This window comes from Chrysochloris asiatica, unplaced genomic scaffold (assembly GCF_000296735.1).
Source record: "Chrysochloris asiatica unplaced genomic scaffold, ChrAsi1.0 scaffold00011, whole genome shotgun sequence".
In the NCBI taxonomy this organism is placed as follows: Eukaryota; Metazoa; Chordata; class Mammalia; order Afrosoricida; family Chrysochloridae; genus Chrysochloris; species Chrysochloris asiatica.
In genome coordinates, this window is record NW_006408529.1 from 32,414,021 (window position 1) to 32,424,173 (window position 10,153).

Sequence of the window (10,153 nt, forward strand, 5' to 3'; positions counted from 1 at the left end):
TTAGGAAGAACTATTCAGAAAACTGAAAACTGCATTGGTGAGAATAAGATCAGGAAAGGCCCACCAAGGAATTTTTTCTACCACAGCATTGCATTTGCTCATTGTTTGAGAGTAACAAGGGCTATCCTATAAGAATTTTGTTGAAGAAACCTAACCCCCATCCACTCTATAGCCCTAATCTTGCCCATTCAGACTTCTTTTTGTTCCCCAAGCTCAAAGAACATTAAAAGCAACATGATTTGAGTCCCTTGAGGATGCCACAACTGCTATTTTGATGTACAAATCAATGAGCACAGAGTTCTTTAGGAAAGGTTTAGAGGTTAGAGAAATGGAAACTTCACTTTCAGAAGTGTATAGACCTAGGCGTAGAATATACAATAGCTTCACATTCTCATATTTTTATTTAATAAAAGTGTTTATGATTTTATAACAATATTATTTGACTTGCCCTCATAAATGTAAACAGATGACAGTAGAAAATAGCATATTGGAAAGCATTCTGGATTTGATGAGTTCCCTATGTCTTTGTGATGTTAAGAATTTCTAATAATTTTTCCTCACATTAGTTTTCCTAATCTTTGTAATGATATTCTTGAGAATTCTGGAAAAGCTTCTCAAATTTATGTGTGTATGTTTTGTTTTTTGCTTTAATATCAAAGTCTTTTTGCTTACTGTAGCATTCTGTTTTCTGAGACTCCTAATGAAGTTTAAAATTTTATTATTGCAGTAAGGTTCTTAAACATCTTTCTTTTTATATTTCTGTCTGCTTCTTAGCCATCTCTTTTTTCAACCTGATTCTCCTTTTTTATCATTCTTTCTTTTCTAGAGTCCATGGTTGTTTGGCTCGTGGGTTAGCTTGTGTTTTGTTTTGCTTTTCCCTTGAATTTTTTGAGTATAATGCTGAGGCTATTTAAATTTTTATCTCAAAACAAAGTGCTTTTTGTGCACTCTTCTTGTGTTTTATATTTTAAAATATTTTCAGAGTCCCCTTGTTGTTTTTCTATTTAGTCATCCCTGAAGTATGAAAGGCTGAGTCAGGCTTGGTGTTTGTCAGACGAGTTAATGTATATGAAACAGAACACTGCCTGGCACGTAGTAAGTCGATGTGTCTTTGAGTTCAGTTTATATGTGGTCACTTTCATTCTGTGAGAATACTCTGGGATCTCAGGCTAGAAGGTTGATGTGTGTAAGTTTGCTTTTGCAATTTGGTGATAATAGTCTGAAGAGCGTAAGGAGAAGGTTATAAAGGAAGCCACAGCTGAAGAAGCTCATCTTGCGTAAGTTCTTCTGTATCTTACAAGTCATTTGTTGCATTTTTGTTTGTTTTTCAGCTCTCTATTTCCTGTCAAAAATGTAATCGTGACTGGCCCCATCCTGCCATTGCTTTGTCGTATATTATCTGCATTCCTGCCCCTCGTTTTTTATTTTAGCAACTGTATTCTTTAGGTCACTGCTGTCAGAAGTCAATGATCCATAAAGACAAAAGGATTTCTAATTTTGTTTAGACATTTATCCCAGAAATCTTCCCAATTAGGGGCTATAGGTGGGGGCTGTTGATAGGGTTCCACAGAGTTGCACTCCTAGTTCAGGTATAAAGGTCAGGTCTTGCTGTCTGACGCCACTGGCACTATGTAAGATGGGAAATGTATGTTTCATTTTGCGTAAGAATAATACTCTCTGATACTCCAGCACTGAAGTAGATATTCCCTTCTTTTTCTGATTTTTTTTTTTTTTTTCACTCTGTAGGGGTAGTGATGGGCACAGAGATTAGACCCAGAAGTCTTACTGACTGTTGTATTTCTAGGTGAACAATGAAGATGACATAAACAATCTCCGAGAGCTTCATAACTTGGTATACTCTCAAGCCTGCAGCTGGTTCCAGAATTTAAGAGATAGATTTCGAAGTCAAATACTTCAGCACTTTGGATCAATGCCTGAAAGAAGGGAGGAAGACCTTCAGGTATGGTGGCTTTGGTTTTGCTTGCTCTTCCATTTTTCACATTTCTTCTGAAGCCCCTGCCTTTGGAATCCTGATTGTATTCTCTAAAGCAGTGGGGTTCCATACAGTTTACATAGGTGGTTGTTATTGTTAAGTGCTGTCTAGTCGGTTCCGTCTCATAGCAACTGGGGATAGGGTTTCTGAGGAGTGGCCGGTGACCTTGAACTGCCTATATTGCAAATCATACCAGCCTTCCAGTCCAGTTCATTAACTCACAGCGCTACACTAGGACTCCAATTATATATAGCTAGGGGATGGAAATGGGTCTCAGCTGAGATATCTACCTCAGGGAGTGTACCAGAGAAAGGCCTTAACTAAAGACTTTCTTGAAAGAGGGCTACAGAATGAAAAATGGGACACGGGACCATCCATTAAATTATGACTATAAGACAGCTGAGCCTGTGAGCCAGCCAACTGTTGCCATTACTCTTTGACAGTTATTGAGGATTTATGTGACGTTTTCTGTACTTCAAAAAATATCCCTTTCTTCTCATCCCCTACTTTTTACCCACTCACTTCAAATTCGTTTTCTCCTTTGTGCTTCCTGTAATTCACTTCTCATGAAATGGTTATTTTTTTTCAAGTTTTTTTTATTGTGAATTGAGTGATAGTTTACATGGGAGAACATTGGTTTTACACCATTGTTTCATAGCAATGATTACAATCTCCTCCCTGCATCATCATTCAACAGTATTTGCTTCTATTCCATCTGATTTTCTTTTTGTTGTTTTGGGGTTTTTTGGGGGGTGGGGTGGGGAGGATGTACACAAAAACACTCAGGAATATGTAAAAATTTAAACAGCCAAAGGGAAAGGGCACATTCTGCAAGCCTGCCTCCTGGTCACTCAGTCCCTCTCTTTTTTTTTCCTATATATCTGTTTATTTATTTATTTGTGTTTTATTGTGAATTGTGTGATAATCTACATGGGAGAACATCAGCTTTACATTCATTCCATCATCCATCATTTTGTTGGCATAGTTATCATCCTGTCCATGCATCCTCACCCAACCAAGGGGTGTACCCTGTAAACCTGCACCACCCCCACCCACCACAATCCTCAGCCCCTTTCCATCTCCTGATCCTGAGCCCCCAGCCCCACAGTCTCTTGATGTTGTCTTCTCTGCTTCCATCCCAGGCATCACTGCCTCTCTGGGTAGAATTCCGCTCTTCGCTCTTCTCCATTGATGGTCCCAGGGTCCTCCGCTCCTAGACTGATAAATTAATCACTCCCCTCTTTGTTACAAAATGTCCATCTTTAGATTTCCAACCCTCACAGTCAGTCCTGATAACAGTTATTCACCATCGCATCCCAAGAGACCCATCTATATTTCATTTCATCAGCCCTTCCTGGACAGGCTGGACACCACTCACTGGAGACTCTACCTCCCTCCACGCCCTCTGGATCTAGGTTCCCTCTTGAAAGCTTGTAAGCCAGTCACTTCTTGCCTTTGTATCCCTCCCCCCATTTTGGGTAGCCAATGTCCAAGTTGCCCATCCCTGTCTACCCTTTGTGTGGAGGGGGTGCGTATAGTTCTTACAGCATCAGTCTCTCTCTTTCCATGAGTCTAGAGTCCTCACCTGCTCTCTCTCTCTCTCCATGTCCCCATCTCTGCCTCCATCTGTGGTGTCGCTTCTTCTCTGAATAGGGTCCCACATTCTGCTTGTGCTCTTCTCCCTTGATGGTCCTAGGCTCCTCTGATTTCTGGACTGAAAGATTAAGTATTCTCCGAAGCGGTTATTTTTAAGACCTTGCTCTCAGGTACATAGGGTTTGTACTTAAGCTTAATCTAATAACTACCAGGTACTTTCTGTGTAAGCAGATCTGTGTAGTAGTCTTAAAAGAAGAGACACTGTTATGAAAGAATTTGATTAGAGACTCAACAAAGCACTCGCTTTTAGGTCATAGTTCAATTTTGGATTGAGCAAAGTGTGGTCATTCTCGTAAAGGAATGGTCATAAATAAGTAGAAATAAATGGAGACATATTAAGTTCCACTGTGATGCAAACTGCCTCTCCTTCTGATTCTTAAAGGTTCACCTAAGTCTGAATCAACTAAAACCTTCTCCTGAACTTAAAATGACAGCATCAGTGCATTTCAAGTGTCAGTACTTATTCGGTGTTTAGCATATTATCAGTTGCCACATGCTTATTTTATTGTGGTTACCTGAGTCTGATTGAACATGACAGAAATAACCTTTGATGAGCACAAACCTGAATAAATAAATGATAAATGTTAAACTGGCTTACAGAAAATTTAAACATTAGCCTCCCATTTGCTTGATCATCCTTGTTTTTTATCACCTAGTCTCCTGTTAGTAACATTCTGTAAGACAGGATTTGCTCAAGAAAACAAAAGCACCCCCGTCTAAGACTGAAACTCAAAGGGAACACATGAACAGGCATATAAGCTTGATGATGGTCAACGTTGGTCTCCTGCTGAGTAGAAGAGGGGGAAAGGCAACAATGAAAAAATGGGCTGAGTTCGACCACATTCCGTGGACTCCCGTTGCCCTGGAGATGAAAGAGAGAAGAGGAAGGGCTGGTTGGTCCAAAGTGTGGTGAGACCTGGGAACACCTGGGACCATGGACAAGGACATAGACACAGAGGGCTAGAGCTGAGAGTGAAGCATCCAGCTGATATGAAGTGAGGGGAGAGGCACAATAACCCCAAACTTGCAGATATAGTACCCATTTGACCTAGCCTCAATGGCTTGATGATCAGAACTCGACTAGAGGAAGATTAAAAAAAAAAAAGTAAACAAGGGTAAATTGCTACAATTTTTGGATAAATTAAACAAGGGTAAATTGCTACAATTTGATGAACTTGACATATACTCATGGATGTAGTAGCTGTAAATACCAGCAGAGAGGGAAGGAGTCTTCACATCAAGATCAATGCTATCCCTTGTGTACATAGGATAGATAGGAATGGGCAACTTAAGACACTGGCTGCCTAAAATGAGGCAATAAAGGCATGAAGTGACTGGTTTACAAGGTTTCACAAGGGAGTTTAGTGTAAGAGTGTGTATGGGAAAATAGAGTCCCCACTGAATAGTTTTCATCTTGTCTAGATGCATCTGGTAAAAAGAGATGGGAATAAGATTCTTATGACTCAATAATGAGTAATTGTTATCATGACTAATTGTGACTATCATATTTGTAAAGGTAAACGTTTTGTAACAAAAACAGGGAAGTAGCTAATCTTACAGTCCAGAAACAGGATCCTAGGACCATCAAGGGAGATGAGCACAAGCAGAATGCGGGACCTCATCCAGAGAAGCAGTGACACTAGAGATGGAGGCAGAGATGAGGACATGGAGAGAGGGAGCAGCTGAGGACGTTAGATTCATGGAAAGAGAGGGACTGAGAACTGGTGGCAGGAGGCAGACTTGCAGAATATGTCCTTTAGTGTAAATTATTATATATGCCTTAATGTTGGGGGCAAAAGAAAAAAGAGCCTTAGTGAATAGAGAAAAATACTGTTAACTGATGGTACATGTGTTGTTGTTGTTATGTGCCGTGGAGGCGATTCCGACTCATAGTGACCCTGTACAGGGTTACCAAGGCTGTAAATCTTTATGGGAGCAGAAAGCCTCATCTTTCTCTCTTGAAACAACTGGTAGTTTCGAACTGCTGACCTTGAGGTTCGCAGCCCAGTTCGTAACCACTGCGCTACCAGAGCTCCTTGATGGTACTTGTAGGGAATTATAGTCATTGTAATGAAACAAGGTATATGATTTGTTGAGTGTAAAACTGATGATCTGCCCTGTAAACTTTCACTCAATTCACAATCAAATCATTAAAAAAAAGAAAACAAAAACAGCTACTCTATGTATTCCAGGAATGAAGTGTTTAGTGTCACAATTTTCCAGATGGTCTGTGTTCCATTTCAAATTCCTTATCCCCTCTTCTACAGTATCCTTAGTTATGGGCTGTCTTCTCTGGTATGCACTCTTGTAGGAAGCTCAGCTGACACCCATTTTCATCACCTACTGATGCAAAGTGTGTGAACACCACTGCTCTAGAGAATACAATGCAAATGGAGAATTCATGGAGGATGTAGCATTTTATACAACCATCAGGAGAACTTGCGTTGTGAAGGTCAAGAACATTCCCAATGAAACTCAAGGAATCTGCTGTCTCAGACTTTAGCTTGCAACAGCAAAGCAGAGTGGTCCTCAAGAACTTGCAGGGAAGCTGCTGTAATTATTAGGAATCACAGGGAAGTACCCCCTAGTGTCTCAAGCTACAGCAGTGGAGAGAGCTCTGGAAAGCTTCTGTGAATCTTACACCTTCCCACACCTCTGTCTGCAATAGCCTCCCATTTCCTTAACACTTGCAATTTACATGGGTATGCCTCTGTATTGGCAAAGTCTAATCTGGAAGAGGAGTCCCTGGGTGAATCAAATAGTTAAGGGCTTGGCTACTAACTGCAACGTTGGTGTTTCAAATCCACCCAGAAGTGCCTTGGAAGAAAGACTTACTGATGCATTTCTAAAAGTTGACAACTTTGGAAATCATGTAACACCTGGGTTACCATGAGTTAGAATCAACTCAGTGGCAAATGAAGAAACCAGGAGCTATCTATGGGGACGGGGATTCAGGGAAACGAGTTTTCTGACTTCTCCATTATACTGAAAAGGATGGAAGCCATCCTGAGTTAAGAAGAGAGAGCACACAAATGTGGAACTCCAGTTAGATTCTGTTGTAAAGTGCTGTCCAGTTGGTTCTAACTCACAGTAATGTTGTATGGGGTTTTCGAGGAGCAGCTAGTGAGCTTGAACTGCCGACCCTATGGTTCAAACCACATTTGGCAGTCCAGTGCATTAATGTGCAGTGCTACACCAGGACCTTGTTGAGGTCAATACGGTGATACCATAGCTCCTTTTGTCATTCTGAAACTTTGGTTTGCAGGTTCAGTAAAAAGCGATTGAATATACAGTAAAGATTGCTTACAAAGTTTGTCATTTGAATTTCTAATTTTTCCAATAGCCAGTAGTCAGGCTTTGCATCATCAGAGAGACCCCATGCTGGAGATAATGCTTGTTTTTCAAACAAAAGTGAAAGCTGAGACCATTTTTTTATATCTTTCCTAGGATCCATAATTCTTTGCAAACATTTTACCTTTTTTGTCAATGGCCTTTTCTTAATGCTTCAGTCTGCCGTTTAGTCCATACACAAGACATTTGCCAGTGTAATGTGGAGACAACTAAAGGTAGTTTCTGGCATGCCAGGGACACTGTTCAACATCTTACACTGCCCAGGGCAGTGCCCTACAACAAAGTTAGCTAGATCATAATGGTCAGTAGCACTAAGGTTGAAAACCGCTATTTTTGGCATTGTGTAACAGAGAAAAGAACATTGGTTCTGGATTTTAATTGTGGCCCTCCCACACATGAGCTGAGAGTTCCTGAGCGAGTTATATTACATTTCTTACTTTCATTTCTCTCTCTTATATGGCCATAATAATGCCTACTTTACATGATTGTCAAGAGAATTGTGATAGGAACTGACACACAGTTATGTGCTCAAGAAGTAGTAGTTTGGTACTACGGTTACTTAAATGTTCACTTTATTAATACTATAAAATGTTCACTTTTTTTTTTAGGCAACCCCTAATGGACCTGCATGGTGTTGGTGGCTTCTAGCAGTTCTTCCTGTAGACCCACGATATCAGCTGTCAGTTTTGTCAATGAAGTCTTTGAAAGAACGCTTAACAAAGATACAGCATATACTGACCTATTTTTCTAGAGACCAGTCTAAGTAACTAACTGCTTGGATCAATTTTCCTTTAAACAGTTAACCCTAATCTGGCTGGGTCGACAGTCAGATTGTTCGCTGCCTTTGCACATCTAGTGCTGGTTTGAGAAATGTAATGAAACTGTTGTTTTTGTTTTGTTTTGTTTTCTTCAACCTCCTGAATCATGTGGTTCTTCAAATGAATACCTTCAACTAGGATTTAGACCACTAAGAACTTGCACAGAAAAACACGCACTGAATGTGTGTTAAACCTCTACATTGTGATGAAGTTGCACTATGTACCATATTCTGAAGCGAGAACTCTGTGTGTATGTGTGGGTTGTGTGTGTGTGAGTGAGTGTGTGTGCATGGGTGGTATGTATGCATTTTCTCTGGCTTTAAAATTTTAAAAGGAAAAAAAAAAAAAAAAAGCCATAGAGAGCAGAACTTGCTGAGGGTCATATATTGCCCAAGTTTACAACAGTAGCGATACAAGTTTTTGCAAATTGAATTTGCCTCAGATTTATCTGTCCTAATGCTGATATTTGCACAAGTCTGTAAACTATGGTATTGAGTATCACTATTTGTTGGAAATACTGCTCTTGCTGAACTCTCTCGACCATTGACTATGACACAGTTTCTTATTTATGTAAATACATACATCACGGTGCCTGACAGGCATTGGATGTAGAACCTAGAGCCAGTTTTCAGGAACAATTACACACCTGACATGGTACTGTGCATCGATTCATAAAACACTCAAAACTGTGAAAATATGGTTTACATTTAATTGTACATAAAGGCTAATGGAGAACTCAATTCAGTACTGGTTTGTTTGTACATTTTAGGGGGCTTTCACATTTACTGCCCATCTATGTAATTTATAATTTGACATGATGTGCTTTTTGTTTTTTTAAATTACATAGTATAAGCCCATTGAGGACCTAGGGGAAGAAAAGAAGCTTAATGTAGAGCTAAGCTTTTAAGATTTGTTTTGTTGTGTTTTAAATTCTGGCCTTGGTGCAAATGTTAGTTATGCCTTATATCAAATTTAGATCACCATGCGATGGCATGGTTTATATTCATGCTGCCCTAGAGACTTTTGTAATTATATGTTGCAAACTTGTGACTGTCTCTATCAGCTTTCTTTTATGTAAGTCATTTGTAAAAGTTTCTTACAGATTTTGCTTTTGCTTATTTAATTTTGAATAAAAGCTAAATTCATAGTAACTATTTTAATTTTTTTAATTTTAGGTCAATGTTTAAAAAAAATCATTGCTGAAACCACACTGTATACAGTAAAGCACAGTTGACTTTTGCTCACTGTTTTGTGACAGGAGACATAAACTATGGATTTTCAAAATACTTTTTTTTGGTCACTTTTGACCAAAAGAATGCAGTGTCTGAATGTTGTTTTTATGTGCTATTGAGTCAGTTCCACCCATAGAGACGCTCTGTATGGTTTCCAAGGAGCAGCTGGTGAACTTGAACCACCGACCTTGCAGTTCAAACTGACTTTGCAGTCCAGCATACTAACCTGCAGTGCTACACCAGGACTTGAAGGAGGCTTAGACCCTTATTATTGTTAAGTGCTGTCCAGTCAGTTGGGATTCATCCTAGAGCAGGTGATGAGTTTGAACTGCCAGTGTTGTAGTTAGCAGTCCAGTGCTTATCCTATAGTGCCACAGCAAGACTCCAACTAGCTTACTAAATACTTATTAAGTGCCACTGAGTTGGTCCCAGCCCATAGTATATATAGGGTTTCCAAGGAGCAGCTGGTGAGTTTGAACAGCTGACCTTTTGGTTCAAAGTGACTTTGCAGTCCAGCACATTAACACACAGTGCCACACCAGGACTTCCTAGAACCACCCATAAATCACCAATTTTCAGCCTTTTAAAATCCATGCCCCTTTTGGATAAAGATAAAATTCTTACATACATGTTACCCCCATTTGGGACATCTTCCTTCAACACACACCTGGTCACTTTGTTGTTGTTGTTATATGCTGTGGAGTCGGTTCCGACTCATAGTAACCCTATACAGGGTTTCCGAGGCTGTAAATCTTTACGGGAGCAGAAAGCCTCCTCTTTCTCCTGCGGAACAGCTGGTAGTTTTGAACTGCTGACCTTGCGGCCCGCAGCCCAATTTGTAACCACTACGCTACCAGAGCCTGATCATTTTAGCTCCTATTTTCCCAGCTAAGATTTTTCAAATATAAAAGTCAGTTCTAAAAAAAAAAAAGGTTAAGAAATGACTCCCTACAGTAAGCACTCTCCTCATTCTCCAGGTTATGCCAATTGAGGATCTGCTGTCTCTACTACAGAAAGTGCTGCCTAGGTAGGCCACCATTCAAAAATACTGTGTTAGTAGTTTCTGAAGTGTCAGAATAAACTTTTTTTTTTGTAAGAAAAAA

The 10,153-nt window shown here is 39.8% G+C and overlaps 1 protein-coding gene across 1 annotated transcript in view; it reads left to right on the forward strand.

Annotated features, from left to right (window-relative positions):
• LONRF1 (LON peptidase N-terminal domain and ring finger 1) overlaps positions 1–8,965 on the forward strand; it is a 43,020-nt gene extending 34,055 nt beyond the window's left edge. The window contains exons 11-12 of the mRNA XM_006834479.1: positions 1,805–1,960; positions 7,609–8,965. Of these exons, the coding sequence (XP_006834542.1) occupies positions 1,805–1,960; positions 7,609–7,767 (315 nt within the window). The 3' untranslated portion in view covers positions 7,768–8,965. The remainder of the gene's footprint in view (positions 1–1,804; positions 1,961–7,608) is intronic.
• Positions 8,966–10,153: the final 1,188 nt, after the last annotated feature.